Consider the following 22,694-nt stretch of genomic DNA (forward strand, 5'->3'; position numbering starts at 1 on the left):
GGGATGACAGTAATGTAAAGATGTCAATTCTGTTGAAATTAATCTATAAAATTTAATGCAATTTCAATAAAAATCCCAATAGAGGCCGGGTGCGGTGGTTCAAGCCTGTAATCCCAGCACTTTGGGAGGCTGAGACGGGCGGATCACGAGGTCAGGAGATAGAGACCATCCTGGCTAACATGGTAAAACCCCGTCTCTACTAAAAAATACAAAAAAACAAAACAAAAAAAAACTAGCCGGGAGAGGTGGCAGGCACCTGTAGTCCCAGCTACTCAGGAGGCTGAGGCAGGAGAATGGCGTAAACCCAGGAGGTGGAGCTTGCAGTGAGCTGAGATCCGGCCACTGCACTCCAGCCTGGGGGACAGAGTGAGACTCTGTCTCAAAAAAAAAGAAAAAAAAAATCCCAATAGAGTAGTTCAAAGAAATAACAAATTAAAAAAAAAAAATTCCTTGACAGTGCAGAGTCAAGAAAAGCTAAGCCAGTGTTGAAGAAAAGCAACGTATGTGGGCTTGATGATCAAAACAGTGTGGTATGGGACAAGAATGGGCGGCCCAGTGGAAGAGAATACAGACCCACGCATCCATGTAAGTCTTTTTATTTTTATTTTTTGAGATGGAGTCTCACACTGTCACCCAGGCTGGAGTGCAGTGGCAAAATTTTGGCTCACTGCAGCCTCTGCCTCCCAGGCTCAAGCAATTCTCCTGCCTCAGCCTCCTAAGTAGCTGAGATTACAGGCGCTTGCCGCCACACCTGGCTAATTTTTGTATTTTTGGTAGAGACAGGGTTTCGCTGTATTAGCCAGGCTGGTCTCAAACTCCTAACCTCAGGTGATCCACCTGCCTTGGCCTCCCAAAGTACGGGGATTACAGACGTGAGCCACTGCACCCAGCCGAGAGAAGTACTTTTAAAATCAGTGGCTAGCCACATGAAAATAAGAGTTTAGATTTCCTACCATACACCATGCCTCCATCAGTGTTAGGCACATTAAGGACAAACGTGAAAGACAAAATTTTAAGACTTTTAGAAAAAAATAGAGTATATTATGCCCTGAGATTGAAAGGACTTAAAAAAAAAACACACACACACACACACACACAACATAGAACCTACATACTATAAAAAGTATACTTAGTGTAGTCGAACTTACACATTATACAATTTATTTTCAAATAAACCACAATTAAAGTTAAAAGGCATGTCTCATGGTAGGAGATATTTACATCTCACATAATCTGCAAAGATCACTAGCCAGAATTCATCAAGAACTCCTATATAACAATAAGAAAAAGAAATATCCCAGTAGAACAACGGGCAATGGATATGAGCCAGAAAACTGCAGAAGAAATAAAAATGGCCAACAAGAAAAGATGCTCAATCTTAACGCAATTGGCCAAATGCAGAGATAGATCATCACCAATGGATAATACATAGCAGTTAAATGAACTAGAGCTATAAATCCCAAAAACAATGTTGAGTGAAAATCACCTATAAGTTGACACCATGTATGCCATGTTTGAAATAGGTGCATGTGACTTCTTTTATTTTTTTGAGACAGGGTCTTGCTCTGTTGCCCAGGCTGGCGAGCAGTGGTGCCATCATAGCTCACTGCAGTCTCAAACTCCTGGGCTCAAGTGGTCCTCCTGCCTCAGTCTCCTGTGTAGTAGGACCACAGGCATGTGCCAGCACGTCCTGCCAACTTTTTGATTTTTTGTAGAGATGGGATTTCGCCATGTTGCCCAGGCTGGTCTCAAACTCCTTGGCTCCAGCAGTCCTCCCACCTGGGCCTCCCACAGCATGTTACACATTTTAAATAAATACTCGTATATATAGTAATGGCAACAAAACCATGCTTGGGAAGGAAACACCAAGTTTTGGATGGCAGTTCCAGCACAGTTGTGTACTAAGCCAGATTCCACTGGCTTCCCTGAGCCAATTCTGCACATCTCTTCTTAATTCCATGTTCATGATGTTGTGTTAGTAATTTGAAATCTGCTGTGATGGGAGTGTTTATACCACAGAAATCAAAAAACATTATAAATTCCAGATCCTCCCTCCCCTTTCCCCATGCTGGAGAACTGGTTTACCAACACATCAGTGTGCCATTCCTCACGGAGCGGAATGTGACTGGGGAAGGGGATATAACTGGATTCAATATTGTTTATAATGTCTTTATGCTTCAAACAAATTTTAAAGCAAATAAGGCACAAAGAAAGGAGTAATATGACAGACTCCCATGAGCCACGCCCGACTCTCTGACAGAATGTCTTTCTGTGCTTTTCTGTATTTTGGAAATCTTCGCTGAAAAAAGAAACCTAGTCAGTTGAATTTTTCAGGCCAGCATAATACCATTTCTTTATGCTCTCTTTAATTTTAGATTTAAGTCTTCCCTAGTTGGTCACAGTATTATTATATTATTTTGAAAAACTTGGACCTGAACTAACAGAAGCTGAAAGTTATTTCAAGCCCCAACCACAGATTTGCCAGATAGGTGTATCTTTGAAATTGACACACCTATCGATTGGTTGAACCCGGGAGGTGGAGGTTGCAATGAGCCGAGATCGCACCACTGTACTCCAGCCTGGGTGATACAGTGAAACTGTGCCTCAGAAAAAAAAAAAAAAAAAAGAGAGGGAAAAGAACAGAGACGTAATTCAGGAATGTAAATCTCAGTCACCACCTAACTTCTGCAGATTGGGGTCCACTGCAAAGATCACTTCTTGCTAACTCGTTTGTTTGTTCGTTCATTCATTCATTCGAGATGGAGTCTCACTCTGTCATCCAGGCTGGAGTGCAGTGGTATGATCTTGGCTCACTGCAACCTCCAACTCGTGGTTCAAGTGATTGTCCTGCTTCAGCCTCCCAAGTAGCTGGGATTACAGGCATGTGCCACAATGCCCGGCTAATTTTTTTTGTATTTTTAGTAGAGATAGGGTTTTGCCATGCTGGCCAGCCTGTGATCTGCCCACCTCGGCCTCCCAAAGTGCTGGGATTACAGGTGTAAACTACCATGTCCGGCCTCATTCTTATCTTTCTTTAAATTAGGAGACACATAGAGATTTATACTCCAGGGATTGGGAGCCCCTCCTGGAGTAAGCCACACTTCATGAACCAGAGAAGCAAGGCTCCACTCTGGCAAGAGGGCACGTGGCTGAATGCCTGGGGTTTGGAGTCAGAGAGGCTCAGATAATGCATATGAAATGAAAATGCATCTAAAGCTCTATGGCCTCTGGTATGGAGCAAGCACTCTATAAATATGCCTTACCATCAACTCACAGCCAAACCACAGAAGACCTAGGCCAGGGGCCTCCCAGGATCTAGCCCTCTTGCTTCCTTCTGGGTTACAGGGCCAGCAGTGGGCTCTGGAAGGAGAAACTATGCAGGGGCTCACAGGATTTTATCATCAGTGATTGCACAATGAGGGCTGGCTTTCACACCAGCATGTTACTAATGAACATGTAGACTCTGGATTCTCCAATTCAGTTTCCTCGCCCTCTCTCTATTTTCTTTTTATTTTGTTTATTTTATCTAGACTGTGTATCTCAACCATGGCTGCACATGAAGACCTTTGAAAAATTCTGATGTTCTGGTCCCACCAACAAGTCAGAATTTCTGAAGGTAGGATCCAGTTTCCCAGGTGATTCCAGTGGGTAGCCCAGGTTGAGAAATACTGATGCAAAATACACAAACTGTTTTTCAAAGTCTGCATCAAATGAAAACAGTTCTGTGGTAACATTGACACTTGCTACAACCTAGGCTTTCAGAATTAAAGGATAAGCATTTCAAGTCAAGCAACCTGTCTCCCAGAGGTCAGGCTTGTGCTAGGTGTTGGGATTCAAGGGTGGCAAAGGAGATCCTGCCCTCAAGGAGCTCACATTTACCAACTATAGTAAGCCAAGATGGGTAGGCCTGAGCTTGCGTTTATAGCTGAGTCATAAAATGACAGGACATTGCAGAACTTTATAATGGGATTTCACTATCGCAAAATCAAGAACATCATGGGCTTATATTTTGGTACTTCCTTTGTGCTGGCACTGTAGGTTTATCAGTTCACGGGAGCTTCACCGTAACCATATGAGGGAGATTTTCCTATTATTTCCATTCCTTCCTTCAATACAAGTTTGGATGCCTCCTATGGGCCAGGCACCATTTTAGACACTTAGACAGTAACAAAACAGACTCCTGTCCTTGTGGAGTAAGTGTTTTGTGAGTCAGGGTGGAGAGGAAAGAAACAACAGGCATAGTATAAAAGTTGATCATATAGTATGTTAGAAATTGAGGAGTGCCATGAGGAAAAGGATAAGTGGAGAAGGTAAGGTATGTGTGGATACTCAGGGAGCCTCAGCGAGAAGAAGGAGTTGAGTAAACACCTGACATACAGGGGTTAATTTCATTCCCTTTAAAGATTCACCCAACACATACAGGGGGCTTTGCTGGGATGCAAACTCACGTATGTTGTACACTAGCTTCTGTGCTCTTAATCAGACTACTAACTGTGTCTTTCCCTTTTTTTTTTTTTTTTTGAGATGGAGTCTTGCTCTGTCACCCTGGCTGGACAGACTGCAGTGGTGCAATCTTGGCTCACTGCAACTTCCACCTCCTGGGTTCAAGCAATTCTCCTGTCTCAGCCTCCCGAGTAGCTGGGATTACAGGTGCGCACCACCATACCTGGCTAATTTTTATATTTTTAGTAGACATGGGGTTTCACCATATTGGCCAGGCTGGTCTCGAACTCCTAACCTCAAGTGATCTGTCCACCTTGGCCTACCAAAGTGCTGGGATTACAGGTGTCAGCCACCATGTCTGGCCCTAAGTTTTCTTTCAAGCTGCATTAATAAAATAACTTATTTATTCACTCTCTGTCTTGTTTACTATTTTAATTTTCTAGCCCAGTGTCTGCTACATACTTACATTTTTAATTAAACTGATTATTTGAAATTATCAATTCAATTGCATTAGTATGTTATGACTTGAAGTATGTATTGTATGTTTACTGTGTCCAGCCCACTCCCCAGGTAGAAGAAAAGTTATAGAAAATCCAGTGTAGCTGGGATCCTGGAGACTAAGCAAGTACATATTCTTGGATGTCCTGTTCATGTCGTATTGTGGAAGAAAAGATGTCATTGCCCCGCCAGGGCAAATAGGTTTCTTCTCTGAGCCAGGAGGATGGAGAGCGAGAGAATATGGAATACATGTGAGACTCATAAGGAAATAAGGATACTTCTAAGTAGAAAGCTTCATGACATAATAGCCCACAAAAATGTATGAAGCTGAGTCAGGGCTTACAGGTAAAGTTTCTCAGGCTGCATTCATTTGAGAAATGTTCATAATGTTCCTATGGGAGAACGATCTTTTGAATATTAACTTACCTATTGAAGTGGTAGATATCCTGTATGTTTCCAAAAAGGGCTGATCTTTCTTCAGTCCCCAGGGGAAGTTTTGTTTGGTCCCTGATGCAGTCAAGGTAATCCTGTGAGATCAATGAGAAGGATGCCTTAAACACTCCTGTCCTTTCCAAGTCACCTTTAATTATGCCCAGTGAATCTTTCATATCTGTTTCAAGTAATTATCATACTATTATGCTCATTAACTCAGAGTACACAGTTGCTCTCTTATTACTGGCCCTAATACTCACCTATTTATAGAACGAAGAGTTTTAGCAAAGAGAAAGAGTATGGTATACATTCTATCTACCCCCTAAATATATTAGAGCTTCCCTAGATGGGGCTACAGGGGACCACAGTGCCCATAACGTCAGTTTTGCTATAACCACATCGTCCACTGTTTCTTTGACTGATAGGTATGATAAAAACATGCTCTAAAATTCATATAGTGAAAAGCCAGAAATAAAAATTCTGAACTGACAGAATTGTTTTAAACATAACCTTTAAGTCACAAAACTATCTGTTGTTAAACTATAGAAGCAAATTCTTTTTCAAATACCAACTTATTTTTTTTAAGTGAAAAAAATAAGCATATAACTTACTTATGCTCTCTACTATGCTGTAATGAGCCATGAAAAACTCTCAATTGATTTTGTATGTTTTAACATAGAAACAGCTCCCAGGCAGATCTGCTGTGGATTCAGACCCACAGTGGGTTAAACTGACATGGCTTAGAAGAGATTTGAACTGCTGAGAAAGATGAAGGCTGCTTTCTGCCCCGTGTGTGCTAAAGAGTTCATAACTGAGTGTTCCCCTTTCCCTAGCAAGACTTGAAAAAGGATTCTGTAGGAGGCAGGAACACAATAAAGAAAAAAGTGAAAACAGCTGAAATAACGTAAAATAAAAAATAAATACAGTCCTTGCCCTAGGCTGAACGATGAAGTATGGCTCCCTCCCAAATGCAACATGGCGATCTGCAGCATTTAGAGGAAGTAACTCTGTGAAAAGTCAAGCAGACCATGAAAATCCCAGCACCAGAGCCGCATTCCAATGTCCAACAGCAAACACTGTTGTGTTTAGATGCAGCTAGAGAAAGGAGAAGCTGAAATATAAGAACCATTAGATAATTGTTTCTTATACCTTTTATTAATCCACCTTCATTCTCTCATGTTCTTTAGGTTCCTCCAATGCAAAATAGGCAGGGCTTTCATCATTAACTTTCTCAAACAGCACATTTCACAGTTTGCATCAAATTAGGTTTCATTCTAGTTCTTTCATACTAAAATCACTGTCATGCATAAACCAATGTTCATAAACTTTTTTTCAAAACAAGCTCTGTGGTAACAACTTTTCTTCTTAAGAAAGTAGTCACCGGCCGGGCGCGGTGGCTCAAGCCTGTAATCCCAGCACTTTGGGAGGCCGAGACGGGCGGATCACGAGGTCAGGAGATCGAGACCATCCTGGCGAATACGGTGAAACCCCGTCTGTACTAAAAAATACAAAAATCTAGCCAGGCGTGGTGGCGGGCGGGCGCCTGTAGTCCCAGCTACTCGGGAGGCTGAGGCAGGAGAATGGCGTAAACCCGGGAGGCGGAGCTTGCAGTGAGCTGAGATCCGGCCACTGCACTCCAGCCTGGGCGACAGAGCGAGAGCAAGACTCCGTCTCAAAAAAAAAAAAAAAAAGTAGTCACCTCAATAAGAAAGTAGATTCAAAAGATTTAAAAGTAGTTGGCATTAAAATCCCCAAATAGCTTGGCCTATTCTCCTTACTGTTTTTTTGTTTTTGTTTTTGAGACGGAATCTCGCTCTGTTGCCAGGCTGGAGTGCAGTGGCACAATCTTGGCTCACTGCAACCTCTGCCTCCTGGGTTCGAGCAATTCTCCTGCCTCAGCCTCCCAAGTAGCTGGCACTACAGGCGTGCACCACCACACCCGGCTAATTTTTGTGTTTTTGATAGCGACAGAGTTTCACCTTGTTGGCCAGGATGGTCTCGATCTCTTGACCTCTTGATCTGCCCACCTCAGCCTCCCAAAGTGCTGGGATTACAGGCATGAGCCACCACGCCTGGCCCTCTCCTTACTGTTATAAATGGAACAATCATAAGAGCTTGAGTACCTGCATAGGACAGGCCCAAAAAAGACCCAAAAAGAAAAACAAATGGAGGCCAGAATTGAAAGAATGGTACATTTTGAACAACATATAAACCCTACACTCCCTCAAAATAAATATATTCATCGATATTTCTGTTAAATTACATATGGTCCAAAAGGAGGGACTAATACTCAATGTGCAGTGACTGTTTGTATTTAATAGCAGCTTAAGAGTTTGCTGGACATTTTGGAGGGCATATTGTACACAAAATTAAGAAGGTAAAACAGAAGGATGTAGATAGGCATGAGCCACACCAGCATGGCAGGATGAGGGGCGGGGCAGAGGTGGCGGATGCAAGCCACATTCACCTGGCTGAATTCAGAGGCTCCGCAGTGGGGCTTAAAGAGAGAATGAACAATCCTTTCTCTTACTTCAAGTGTTAAGCTTGCTCATTTGCAGAAACCTGATACTAAATTCTTCATGTGAGAGAAAGATTGAGTTAAGGGGCTTAAAGAATTTCATCTGGGGTTACAGACAAAGAACCGTGGCCTGCATCCAACAACCGATGGCCCATCGCCAGCTCAAAGAGTTTCAAAAACCTCAGAGTCCATGACAGAGAAACTAAATTTTAAAAGTTGCTTGTTTTCAGAAATTATTGAGAAAACAGATCGTGAGGAGTCCACATTTTTGTAGATGACTCTAGAAAACAGATCAAAGTTGTATGGTCATAACTAGTTCCCCCTACTGATCATAAGCACATCTTTTAAATATAATACTTTAACCCTAGACTAGTTCCTGAAAACTATGGCAGCATGCCCTGTATTCGCAGCTGTAATCATCTGTAGCCAAAATGAGTGGTTTGAAGCTTGGTGATAATAATAGTTCATTCTGCGCCCGAAATGACAGAGTAGGGACACCAACGAAATTTATTAGAGCCTGTCATGCTGCTTATTAATTTTATTGGCTTGATGTCAGCACCTATGGCTACCCTACTGTTAACAACTATGAAGGATCAATTTAAAACTTTTGTACTGAAAACAATTATTCTCCAAGAGGATCAAAGAATTTACTTTGGTGAGGGAAGGAGCAGAGAGTACACACAAAAAAGGGCTTTTCACCATTTGAATGATTTTCTGTGATCTAAAATTTCTCCTATTTATTTTCTGATCAGTTTATGTCCTTAAGATCTCTATCATTATAAGATTTGCACCCGAGCATCCTCCTCTAACTTTTTCATTCCTTGTAATATCTGTTATTGAAAATATCCAAGTAGATATCCAAGTAGATCTGACTTGGTCCTATTCAAAGTATGGGAAGTGGGCAGGAGCCAATTTGCAAACTGTTTGCTGCTGATCTAGGAGATAAGTACAGACATCAAGTAAGCATGCAGAAACTTTTTACAGTAGTTTACAGAATGATTTAATATCAACCTAATAATAAATTTGTGCTTGTACTTTGTACATCTTATTCTTCTTCTAACTTTTCTGGTATTCTGTTTTAAATTGTATTTTGCAAAAGAATCAGTGTGTGATCGATGGAAAGAAAACACACACACTTGCCCCTCACCATGAATAGTTTGAGAAGCTCTGATCTATATAACCATTCAGCAGGGACATGCTATAGAAAGAAGAACTGAGACAGAAGGCAAATTCAGCACCCTTGGGAGTTTACCTTATTTCTATGAGATGCCCAGAAATAGGTTAGTTTATGGCTCCTCCACTTCCCTTCTTCCTCTGATATCACATTACAGTTTTTTGTTTTGTTTTGTTTTGTTTTGAGATGGAGTCTCGCTCTGTCGCCCAAGCTGGAATGCAGTGGCACAATCTTGGCTCGCTACGCCCTCCACCTCCCAAGTTCAAGCTATTCTCCTGCCTCAGCCCCCTCGAGTAGTTGGGATTACAGGCATGCGCCATCACGTCCAGCTAATTTTTGTATTTTTAGTAGAGACAGGGTTTTGCCATGTGGGCTAGGCTGGTCTCAAACTCCCGACCTCAGGTGATCCACCTGCCTTGGCCTCCCAAAGTGCTGAGATTACAGGTGTGGGCCACCGCACCCGGCCCTCAGAAATAATCTTTTTTCATTTCTCCAACCCCTCTACCTTTTCTAGAAAGTAGTCTGTTTATCCAAAAACTTGCCTTTCAAATTTCACGTATTACATTGGGATGCCTCTGAAACTAGAATAACTTACATGTGTATAGTAATTTACAGCTTAAAAGCACATTAACATTCATTTATACAAACCTTCCTCCCATCTTTTTATTTTGAGAATGTAAGAATATGTGCCAAGTGCTGTTTTACAAGTTAGGAATTAAAAAAAAAAATGAATAAAACATGATCCCTTCCCCCAGCAAGCTCCCTGTCTAGCTGAAGAGCCAAGTGTAAACAAATAAATAGAATACCGCGTTTTGGCAGCAAGACTGATAAATATTCAGTTCACAAGAGAGGGCAGGAAAGGCAGAAGTGGTCAGTTCCAGGGAAGGGAGAGGCTTCATAGGGAAGGTGAGGGTGGAGCTGAATCTTGAAGGATGAAGTTTCAATACAGTGAAAGGAGGAAGGAGACAACATCCAGGAGGCCAGAAATGGGTAAACAAAGGCACAGGGTAACAAAAAGGGCACTAAAAGGAGTTGAAAAGGGCTAGATTTCAGGCCATCCAGATGTCAGGGCTGAGACCAGCTGGACAGAGCGGGGCGTGTGCCTGAACACACAGACCCTTGAGGGTGGGCCTGCACTGCTAGATGAGGCTAAATGGGGGCCGGGAAAGGTCACGCAGAATCTTCCATGCTACATAGCTGGTGGTAACCACTGAAGGGCGTGGTGAGATTAAAGATGGTTTCATCATCAATAAAGAAAACAGGGCCAGGTGCAGTGGCTCATGCCTGTAATCCCAGCACTTTGCGAGGCAAAGGCAGGTGGATCACCTGAGGTCAGGAGTTCAAGACCAGCCTGGGCAACATGGTGAAACTCCATGTCTACTAAAAATACAAAATTTAGCGGGGCTGGTGGCAGGCGCCTGTAATCTCAGCTACTCAGGAGGCTGAGGCAGGAGAACCACTTGAACCCGGGAGGCAAAGGTTGCAGCGAGATGAGATTGTACCATTGCACTCCAGCCTGGGCAACGAGAGCTAAACTCTGTCTAAAAAAAAAAAAAAAAAAAAAAAAAAAAAAAAAAAAAAAAAAAGAAAGAAAGGAAAAGAAAATAGGGGAGAAGCTATAAAGCTGCTGGGGAGGCTGGTTAGGTGATGCGTGCAGCAGCACATGTGTGCACAGACCAACTCCTAACCCTGGGTCAGGTGGACAGGAGAGGTATTTAATGGGATGGTGACAGCACGGTTGAAGTGACTAATCAGCCATGTGGGCTTTCAGTGGAAGGAAGTCTGGGGCTCCTCTCTCCCCATCACTTCACACCCTAAGGAGGAAGCTGCTGTTTCTCCAGCTCCCAGGAAGGATGCTTTCTCATCCACTGTGGCATGAGTGAGTTAAAGTCAATGAGTACATGGGGACACATCTGTCTCCTCTTCCTTTTGGCTGTAGCATGGAGACAGCGGGGCTGCTTCCTCCGGGGAGAAGGACCCATTGGTTTCTGTTCTCTGATTTTCCTTCCTAGGTGGCCGGTGAGGTAAAACCAAGCCAGGGCCAGCTCCAGCAGGCCCCATCTGCAGAGGCCTGGGCAGGGCTATTCCAAGGTTTGGTACCCCCCGGACTGGACTTCTTCAAGCCAAGATGAAATGTTGAAAGGCATCTCTGGGGGTTTGTGGTGAAAGGAGACAGTTCTACTTTTGGCCTAGTTAATCCAGATCGTAGATTTCCATGTGCTCAGACTGGCTCGTTTTGTTCTTGCTAGGGCCCAAGCTCTAAGAAGAAATAGGGGTTTGATTTTCCAGCCACTGTCTTTTGCACAAAGAGTGCCCTTTCAGAACATCGTGACTGATAAGACATTGGTTCAGGGCCGGGCGCGGTGGCTCACGCCTGTAATCTCCACATTTTGGGAGGCTGAGGCAGGTGGATCACCTGAAGTCAGGAGTTCCAGACCAGCCTGGCCCAGCATAGTGAAACTCCATCTCTACTAAAAATACAAAAATATTAGCTAAGTGTGGTGGTCGGCAGCTGTAATCCCAGCGACTTGGGGAGGCTGCGGCAGGGGAGTTGCTTGAACCCAGGATGCAGAGGCTGCAGTGAGTTGAGATTGCACCATTGCACTCCAGCTTGGGCAGCAAGAACAAAACTCCGTCTCAAAAAAAAAAAAAAGAAAGAAAAGAAAAAAAAAAAAAAAAAGAAATGATGAGGATATGAGCTTTATCCCTCTTGTAGGTGCCCAAAGGAGAATGAGGGAGAAAAACATGTAAAAGAAGTTCAGAGTTTGACTATTTAAGTGCTATAAGAATTATTTACAAAGTACTGTGAGAGTACAGAAGAACACATTCCAAATGAAAGAAGCCCTTTATCTTTCTTCCAAATAAGCCACTGAACAGGGTATAGTAAAATGTCCTGCGGTAGCCTATAGATAAAAGAATCAGAAGTCTAACCTTCCAGTGAATCTCTTTTCTTTCCCTGTGCACATCTAGGGAGGAGGAAGGTACAGCCAAAGAAACGGGATCTGGGGAATCGTGGTCTCTGGCCACTGCATTAGGCTGGATACAAAAAAGCTCTTACTGTGGGGACAGTGTTTTCCCTGGGTCCATACAGTCTAGACCCCACACCACAGAGAAATGTACTGAAAATCCAATGTAGAAGGAATGGGACACAATCTTTCTGGCAATAGCTTTGGGCAGGGGGAAGGAAAGGGAAGAAAGAAAAAGAGAGGGTTGGGCCAGGAGCAGTGGCTCATGCCTGTAATCCCAGCACTTTGGGAGGCCTAGGCAGGCAGGTTACCAGAGGTCAGGAGCTCGAGACCAGCCTGGCCAACATGGTGAAACCCTGTCTCTACTAAAAATACAAAAAAAATAAAAAGAAAGAAAGAAAGAAAGAAAAAAAAATTAGCCGGGCGCAGTGGCGGGCACCTGTAATCCCAGCTACTTGGGAGACTGAGGCAGGAGAATTGCTTGAACCCAGGAGGCAGAGGTTGAAGTAAGCTGAGATTGTGCCACTGCACTCCAGCCTGGATGACAGAGTGAGACTCCAAAAAAAAGAAAAAAAAAAAAAAAAAAGGAAAAAGAGAAAGAGAGGGGAAGACAAAGCGGGAAGAAAGATATGATATAGAGGCTGATCTCAATGTGTGGAACTCTGTTAATGGCTCTGAGATGTCTGAGTAAAAGAATAAAAAATTGGGTGGTTTCAGCCTCATTTACCATCTATAATACTTGCAGTACATAAACCATTGGTAAAAAATGTCAGGAATGGCCTCTTGTTAAGCTGTGACAGATGATACAGGCGCCTATTCAGTCCCCTCTATTGTTTTCCTACTTCCTCCTGAAAGGGGGTGAGCTGGGAGCTTTCTCGTAGTGAGGCGAGGGCCAGCCAGGCCTAGGAAGGGGCAGGAGGTAGCAGCTCTCCCCAGAAAAAGAAACTTGGAACAGGAATTCTGTCAAAAAATAGAAATGATGAGTAGAAAGAGAAATACATCTTTGCTTGAAGACAATTAGGAATATTTGTTTGGTTTTCCCCTAAAGACTTTAAGCAAAAACACATTTATGAACAAGATATTTAGAAATAGAATTAGTATTAATACGTTAAAGTTCTTAAAACAACTGGATGCCCATCTTTTCCTACACTCTGACAATCATTACTGAAATCAATTGTCTTAGGCTCACCCCTGCATCCCAGCACTTTGGGAGGCTGAGGCAGGTGGATCGCCTGAGGTCAGGAGTTCGAGACCAGCATGAAATCCTGTCTCTACAAAAATACAAAAATTAGCTGGGCGTGGTGGCACACACCTGTAATACCAGCTACTTGGGAGGTTGAGGCAGGACAATCGCTTGAACCTGGGAGGTGGAGGTTGTAGTGGGCCGAGATTGCACCACTGCACTCCAGCCTGGGCAGATCACAAGGTCAAGTGATCGAGACCATCCTGGCCAACACGGTGAAACCTCGTCTCTACTAAAAATACAAAAATTTGCTGGGCTTGGTGGCACGTCCCTGTAGTGCCAGCTACTTGGGAGGCTGAGGCAGGAGAATCGCTTGAACCCAGGAGGTGGAGGTTGCAGTGAGCTGAGATCATGCCACTGCCCTCCAGCCTGGGCAACAGAGTGAGACTCCATCTCAAAGAAAAAAAGAAAGAAAGAAAAAGAAAAAAATCAATTGTCTTTATTTACTTCAGAGTGATGTCATTTATTGACTTCATGTGGATGTGTATAAATGTGGTGAAACCTAAAAAAGTCATAATAATGGAAAAGCAATTTGGTATAAATATAACACTAAAATTAGTTCCTTATATTACCTTTTGGTATAACAGTTAGAAAAGTCCTTATAAGAGGCCTTTTTACGGTAATAATGTAGCAGAAAAACTTAATTTTCTGTTGCCTTGTTAAATATTTATTTTCGAAATTGCACAGTTTCCAAATTACATTGACAATATTCTCATATGCCAAAGTGCTTCTAAAACAGAGAGAGGTAGACAGATGGCCATGATGAAGTCCTGTTGCATACTGAAATATCTTTCCAGACCTATTTGCAACCTCCTATTACTGTTTTTTCTATAGTGTAAATCCTATCATTATTTGTAGCTACCAAAAATAAAAAAAAAAAAAAAGCAAAGCATTTCTGAAATAATCTATCTGCTTTTGAATGCATGTAAATACAGTCTTTGAAGACTTTGTATTTTAAAGTCTTCAAAATGGGCCAACACCCCGTTTACCAGAATCCCCTGGAGTAAAGCCCAGTATGAGGCTGCGGTAGGCACTCACTAGACAGAGATTTGAAGTGAGTTTATTAACCACTTTTTTGAGAATGATCCCCCCAGATGACTTCCTTTCCTACAACTCTGTTTTCCTTGTCATCAGGTTAACTTTACACAGCTTTTTGTTTCTTTTTTAAATTGCCTTTTTACTCTCCAGGTCCCAGGCCAGGTAAGGAAGCAGACAGACACAATTAGACGTGGCTATAATCCTTAAAGTGGAAAATGGGAATGGCTGGTGAGGTGGTGGAGGGATGCAATGTCTTGGCAACACTTTAAGCATCTGAAAATAAGAAACTGATTCATCTTAATTATAATCAGAGGACTACTGGTGTAATTTGAAACATGGTGATTAAGGAAAATTAAGTAAAGCCCAAAGGGTTTTTAATATGGGGAAAAAATCAGTAAAATAAATGTACATTATTACCTAATCTGAATTTTAACTCCTCACTGCTATTTATCATTATTGGTTTTTCTTTTTTCTTTTTTTTCTTTATTTTTGTTTAGAGACTGGATCTCTGTCATCCAGGCGTGAACACAGTGGCATGATCACAGCTCACTGCAACCTGGAAATCCTGCCTGAAGCAATCTCCTGCCTCAGCCTTCCCAGTAGCTGGGGTTAAAGGCACACACCACCACACTGGGCTAACTTTTCTATTTTTTTTGTAGAGATGGGGTCTCACTATGTTGCCCAGGAGACTCCTGACCTCAAGTGATCCTCCCACCTCAGCCTCCCAAAGTGTTGGGATTATAGGCATAAGCTACCACACCCAGCAGTCATCATTGTTGTTATTTTAAAGTTTACTGCTAAGCACTGAGCTGTCGGCTTTATATGCATTCTCTCATTTCATCCCAACCCTAGGAGGTGGGTCCCATTAATCCCATTTTCCTGGAAGCTGAGAAAGGCTCCATCACTCCCCTGAGGTCATACAGAGAGTAAATTCCTCAAGTCATGCTCAAACCAGGATCTGCTGACAATAGCCTGGGCACTGAAACCCTATACTGTCACTTCAAAGGTTTTATACCTTAACACAGTATATTTAAACAGGAGGAGGGGTTTGCTGATGATTAATTTTGAGAGTTAAAGGTAATTTTTATCAGGTGTCAGGTAGGAGCCAACCAAAAATAGCCACCCTGATTGACTAGGCATCTCCTACCTGCCAGGATCATCACAGGCTATATCTGAATTAGGATCAGTCCCATTCACACGCAGTACCCACTGCCTTCATGTTTTCATATGTATACATCGCATGACATGTTTTCCATCAGCCAGGCACAGCAGCTTTCAACCATCTGCCACGTTCAAGACTGGCTCACGAGTTCTCGTCCTTCCTTCTCACTAATGCATGGCTTTACACTCCTGTAAGACATCCCATTTCCTGCCAGCCACCCACAGTGGGTCACTTGATCCCTCTTTAGGGACAAGTCTCTATATAGCTCTTCCCACAGAAACACACTCCTTCCCCAACCAGTCACAGGGAGTCAGTGCAGATGCATGCGATCAGCTCTCTGAGCACCATACTACTTTCAAGTAATACGAAATCATGACACGATGGGGAGCCTGGAGAGCAGGGTGTTTTAGCTCTAGAGAATTAGGAATCATTCTGAAATGAAGATAAATCAGAAATGAAGAGAAAGATGCAAGCTCTGAAGGAGCCTTCAAAGGAAAATGCTCATGTACTGAAATGGAAACGTACAAAGAGGTTCAGGACCTGTGTAGAAGAGTATCCCTATCATGGCCAACATATGAAAAAAAGCTCAACACCACTGATCATTAGAGAAACGCAAATCAAAACCACAGTAAGATACCATCCCATGCCAGTCAGAATGACAATTGTTAAAAAGTCAAGAAATGGCCAGGTGTGGTGGCTCATACCTGTAATCCCAGCACTTTGGGAGGCCGAGGCAGGCGGATCACCTGAGGTCAGGAGTTTGAGACCAGCCTGACCAACATGGTGAAACCCCACCTCTACTAAAAATACAAAATTAGCCAGGTGTGGTGGTGTACGCCTGTAATTCCAGCTACTCAGGAGGCTGAGGCAGGAGAATCACTTGAACCTGGAGGCAGAGGTTGCAGTGAGCCAAGATCGTGCCATTGCACTCCAGCCTGGGCAACAAGAGTAAAACTGTCTTTAAAAAAAAAAAAAAAAAAAAAAAAAAAAAAGTCAAGAAACAGATGCTAGCAAGGTTGCAGAGAAAAAGGAACACTTTTCCACTGTTGGTGGGATAAATTAACCATTGTAGTGATTCCTCAAAGATCTGGAGGCAGAAATAGCACTTGACCCAGTAATCCCATTACTGGATATATACCCAAAGGAATATAAATCATTCTATTATAAAGATACATGCACACGTATGCTCAATGCAGCACTGTTCACAATAGCAAAGACATAGAATCAACCCAAATGCCCATCAATGATAGACTGGATAAAGAAAATGTGGTACGTATACACCATGGAACACTATACAGCCATAAAAAGGAATGAGATCATGGATGGAGAAGGAAGCCGTTATCCTCAGCAAACTAATGCAGGAACAGAAAACCAAACAGCAACGTTCTTACTTATAAGTGGGAGCTGAACGATGAGAACACAAGGACACAGGGAGGGGAACAACATACACTGGGGGCCTGTTGGGAGGGGGTGAGGGAAGGGAGAGCATCAGGAAGAACTGCTAATGAATATTGGACTTAATACCTGGGTGATGCGTTGATCTGTGCAGCAAACCACCATGGCACATGTTTACCTATGTAACAAAACTGCGCATCCCGCACATGTACCCTGGAACTTCAATGCTGAAGAAGAGGCAGAAAAAAAGAATCCCTATTACTATGGCTAGGTGACTGTGGCAGGTGTTCTAACACTTCACACAGGGGTGTGTGTAAGGAAGAAGCTTCTTAGAGGAACTTCTGACACACACACACACACACACACACACACACTTGTGTGCACCACAGACAATCTGCGTTTTTATCAGGGCTGTTCTCACTTCATCCGTGAGCTCTGCGTGCCACTTTAATACACTGATGGCTTAAAAGCCTTCACCAAACATCAAAATGGCAGTTGGTTATTGCAGGAAAACATTTCCTGTTCACAAATCAAGTAACAACCCACACTTTACCTGAGGATTCTTAATTCTAGAGAATAAGAAATTCTGAAATAAGAACACCAAGTAATGGCCCATTAAAACAGGTACAGCAGGCCGGGCATGGTGGCTCACGCCTGTAATCCCAGCACTTCGGGAGGCCAAGGCGGGTAGATCACCCGAGGTCAGGAGTTCGAGACCAACCTGATCAACATAGTGAAACCCTGTCTCTACTAACAACACACACAAAAAAATTGCTGGGCATGGTGGAGGGCACCTGTAATCCCAGCTACTCAGAAGGCTGAGACACGAGAATCGCTTGAACCTAGGAGGTGGAGGTTACAGTGAGCTAAGATCGTGCCACTGCACTCCAGCTTGGGTGACAGAGTGAGACTCCATCTCAAAACAAACAAAAACAGGTACAGCTTTTCCACATACACAGATTCAATTATTCACTCTACTTAAACATGTGTTAGACAATAATTACCTATATAAGTTGGAACACTTGCCCATCTAATTTTACTGAGACAGGAACAGTAGTATAGATGATCTCACAGCAACTGATCTGTATACAGTAGGTACTCAAATAGCATTCATTTGGTGGACAAGAAACAAGGCCTTAAAGACAAAAGCCTTGACTTAATTTGTGCTAACGACTTGAAACTGTAACCCTGAATCAAAATGAAATTTCAGCCAGCTAAAAAAGGCAGGGGTTACCTGGATGATATTAACTGGAAAACGCTGGAAGACGTTAGCTCAACTTCTCACCTCCTGAGTCATGGAGACTGGTAATGACCCTCAAAATCAAGCTATTCTACTTGGAAGTTGCAATGCAGTACGGTTGTATATATTAAAATAAAGAATCTACACAAGGATCGACCTCCTTACGGGCGGTTTGTCAAGGCAGATGAATGTAATTCCACCCTGGTGGCATGAGGTAATCTGCTGCTAAATACGGAAACGTATGGCTCAGTTATTCCATTCATTGTACCAAAAACAATGAGGATCCCTTAGGATAGATCTGATTGTCTCGCTGACTAGATTGTTGTTGATCTCATCACAGAAAAATCTTAGCCGAAAGTTACGTATTGATACAGAAACAGTCACAGGCTTGAGGATCTGCAGGGGAGCAGGCAGAGGCACCGTGCAGATGGAGGTGGAGGGTGTCAGCAAGGCGCGTGGGCCAAAGTGACGGGATATTCCCCAGAAACTTGACTTTCTCAAAGAGCATGGGGCCGGGGGTAAACACGAAGATGTCCTTCTGTCATACTGTCCAGGAGGCCTGGTCCTAATTCGTGCCCACAGGGTGAAAAAGGTGATGTGGGGAACATTGTCTCCCCTCTTTAATCGAAGAGAGTGGACTCTTATGGATGAGGTTTCCATAAGTGATTTTTCAAGGGAGATGAATTTCCACAGCAGCAATTTTACCATCTGAACAGAAGTGCCCTCTGCTTTTTCTTGTAGTAAATGCAGTTTCCATCTACTACAAGATGGAAAAATTACATTTTATTAAAAATTATATCTTTAATAAAAACATTACGTTTACTGTCCTGGCAAAGTAAACTTGGTTTCCCAGGACAGATTTATCTGAGGACAGGGTAGGGCTGCCGGATGCAACACGAAGGCCTCAGCTGCAGAGCTGGCTCCAGATGTAGCGAGGTGGGAAACACATCAGCCTCAAGGTCAGGCAGTTTGGGTCTAGGACTCGGACCCTGGGCGAGTTACTTCCTTGCTGAGGCTCCGTAGCTTCCGCATTAAGCAGAAAGAATACAACCACCAGTGCCTCCTCAACATTCCAGGGGTTAAACTGCATACATGGTCCATTCGAGGCAGCTCGGCACACACGTGCAGGTGTCGGTGGCTGCTGTGTGGCCGTCCAGGTCCCAGGTTCCTTCCCAGAGAGGCAAGGTAGGTCAGATTGGAGCCTTTTTGGGTTCAAAAGTAAAAGAACTCTATATGCTGATAAATCATAATAAAAAATTATCCCCCCACCGTTCTCTGCCACTGGCAATAACAGTGCTGTAGGAAGGATAATTTACTTAAGCAGCTTGTTATTAGCCATCAACGTTGGCAGAGAGTCTGGAGATTACTGTCGGGAAGACATGTGCATAAAAAGTCCTGGATGGCGGCCAGGCGCAGTGGCTCATGCCTCTAGTGCCAGCACTTGGGGAGGCAGAGGCGGAAGGACTGTTTGAGGCCAGGAGTTCGAAGTCAGCCTGACAACAAAAGTGAGACCTGTCTCCACAAAAATATTAAAAAATTAGCCAGCCATGGTGGCATGCAACTGTAGTCCCAGCTACTTGGGAAACTAGGGCGGAGGGTCACTTGAACCCAGGAGATCAAGGCTGCAGTGAGGTATGATCACGCCACAGCACTACAACTGGGATAACAGAGCGAGATCTTACCTCGAAAAAAAAAAAAAAAAAAGTCCTGATGCTGGCTGGGCGCAGTGGCTCATGCCTGTAATCCCAGCATTTTGGGAGGCCAAGGCAGGTGGATCACCTGAGATCGGGAGTTAGAGACCAACCGGACCAACATGGAGAAACCCTGTCTCCACTAATAATACAAAAAATAAGCCGGGCGTGGTGGTGCATGCCTGTAATCCCAGCTACTCTGGAGGCTGAGGCAGGAGAACTGCTTGAACTCTGGAGGTGGAGGCTGTGGTGAGCTGAGATCGTGCCATTGCACTCCAGTCTGGGCAACGACAGTGAAACTCCATCTCAAACAACAACCACCACCACCACCACCACCACCAAAGTCCTAATGCCATCTAAAAGTTTCCAAGACCCTTCCCCTCTTGCTATGACCACCCAGACAATAAATCCCACCTCTCCTCTCCTACCTACATCTTTTTTGAAACTGACTTGTGCTCTCTCTCATTGCTGCCTTGACCTTGTTCTTATCTCTCTCCTGGACTCCTGCAAGGACATCCTAACCCATCTCCCTACTGTGGGTCTGACTGCCCACAACTTTTCAAACCTATCCAGCATGATTTTCTAAAACTCAAATTTGATGTCGTGCCTCCTGGGTAAAATCCTTCAAGGACTCTTAAATCCCTCCCTACCTTCCTGGGCTCATCTTTGACCACTTTCTTGATACCCCTCAACTCCCTCACCTCCACCAACACAGGCACTCACTCACTGCTCTTTCAGGAATGTCCCTGTCCCCTGCCCTCTCATGCTGTTCCATTATTATCTATTCTTTTCCCACTGCCAGTATTGGCTCTCCTGCTCATCACCACCTTCCTGCCCCCTGTCTGGGTCAGGTACTCCAAGTCTGTATAACTCCATGATAAAGGAAGCATAGGATCATCATCATGTAGTGCTACAAAAATATCTTTGTCATTCCTTCTCTCTCTGAAACTGGTATCAACAGTTAGTAGGCACTGTGCTTCATCTTTCCCAGCAATGAATGAGTGTAGACTCAGCAACCTCATGGAGTGAACTCCCAGAAACGAGCAATGTGCAGAGCCCGGGAAGGCAAGGGTTAACGGTGCCCCCCGCTGCTCCCTCTCTAGCTAAAAGGCGAGGGCTGTACAGAATCTTAACCCAGCTCAACATTCTTCCCTTGTTCCGGGCCTTTGTCACAGGGACAGCATTTTTTTTACAACACCACCTCTTGAAGATGACAAAGGTCCCTAAACTATGCATTTCATTTTTAACTCTCTTCCCACCCACCTCACTCCCGCCTTTGCACAAGAAAAGAAACGCTTCTCTAATCAAAAGTAGATTAACTCTCACCCTTTTCTCTCTGTGCATTTGCATTTGGAACAGCATTTACGAGGCCATAAACAGACCCCCGGGTTGAGTGATTTAGCCACCGCTTTATGGAAAACCAGACAAAAGCAGCAGTCTTTTCAGCAGCTGTGTATTTATGGTCAGCCGCTGCTGGGCGGCCAGCTCGGCGGGTCCCCTCCTCACGAGGCACCCACTTCAGGCTTTCTGAAAGGTTAAGGGCATCACTGTAAGCCCCATTATGAAACTGAAGGGACACCTGTAACATTCCTTGTGGATCCAAAGAGATAAAGGCTCTTCTTCAAAAGACAATATTTTACAGTATAAAGGGATGGCTCCCCCTGCCTCCCCCAACACACACACATACCCACCCCACAATGTCCTTTGGGGTGATTCTGCCCCAGTGAGATACTGCCATTTGAAACAGCAGGCTCTCTCCATTTTTAAACTGGCCTCCTTTACCGGGGTGGGGGTGAGGAGTGTTGGTCATTAGGAATTAATTTATATTAGTTCAACAAAACAAAGAATCTTTCATAAACATTTTATTTTTTTTGAGACAGGCTCTGGCTCTGTTGCCCAGGCTAAACTGCAGTGACACAATCATAGCTCACTGCAGCCTCTACCTCCCAGGCTCAAGCCATCCTCCCACTTCAGCCTCCCAAGTAGCTGGGACTACAGGCAGGTGCCATCATGCCTGGCTAATTTTTGGCTACTTTTTGTATTTTTTTTGTAGAGACAGGGTTTTGCCATGTTGCCGAGGCTGGCTTTTTTTTTTTTTTTTTTTTTTGAGGTGGAGTCTTGCTCTGTTGCCAAGGCTGGAGTGCAGTGGCGCCATCTCTGCTCACTGCAAGCTCCACCTCCCGGGTTCACGCCATTCTCCTGCCTCAGCCTCCCTAGTAGCTGCGACTACAGGTACCCACCACCACACCCGGCTAAGTTTTTGTATTTTTAGTAGAGATGGGGTTTCACCGTGTTAGCCAGGATGGTCTCGATCTCCTGACCTCGTGATCCACCCACCTCAGCCTGGCTTTTAAGATCCGCCTGCCTCGCCTCCCAAAGTGCTGGGATTACAGGCGTGAGCCACTGTGCCACGACTAAAACAAAGAATCTTAACATTCAGTTTTGCTTTGAGTTGGACAGAAGCTGGCAATTTCTCATCATGTCTGCATTATTTTCATAAATCCTCCTCCCCTTACAGAGTAAGGAGGATTCTTTGTTTTTATAAAGTGTCATCTCACCTTGGTTAAGGGATCAGTTATTGTACAGGGATCTTTCCTAAGTATTAAAAGGTAATTCTATTTAGTTAAATCCTGATGCATGTTGCAACATGAATGAACCTTGGAAACATGCTAAGTGAAATGAGCCAGCCACAGAAGGACAGATCCTGTAAGGTTTTGCTTACATGAGGGATCTAGAGTAGGCAAATTCAGAGATAGAAAGTAGATTGGAGGTTGTCAGGAGCTGGAGAGAGGGGAATGGGGAGTCAGTGTTTAACAGGTACAGAGTTTCTGTGTTGGGATGATGAAAAAGTTCTGGAAATGGACAGTGGCCATAGTTGGGCAACATTGTGTGTC

At 43.8% G+C, this 22,694-nt stretch overlaps 1 protein-coding gene across 10 annotated transcripts in view; it reads right to left on the bottom strand.

Annotated features, from left to right (window-relative positions):
• PLEKHG1 (pleckstrin homology and RhoGEF domain containing G1) overlaps positions 1–22,694 on the bottom strand; it is a 245,182-nt gene that overhangs the window by 69,377 nt on the left and 153,111 nt on the right. For all 10 annotated transcript variants that reach the window (XM_050786239.1, XM_050786241.1, XM_050786242.1 and 7 more), the window contains one exon: positions 5,368–5,468. In XM_050786239.1, the coding sequence (XP_050642196.1) occupies positions 5,368–5,468 (101 nt within the window). The remainder of the gene's footprint in view (positions 1–5,367; positions 5,469–22,694) is intronic.

This window comes from Macaca thibetana, chromosome 4 (assembly GCF_024542745.1).
Source record: "Macaca thibetana thibetana isolate TM-01 chromosome 4, ASM2454274v1, whole genome shotgun sequence".
Taxonomy (NCBI): Eukaryota; Metazoa; Chordata; class Mammalia; order Primates; family Cercopithecidae; genus Macaca; species Macaca thibetana.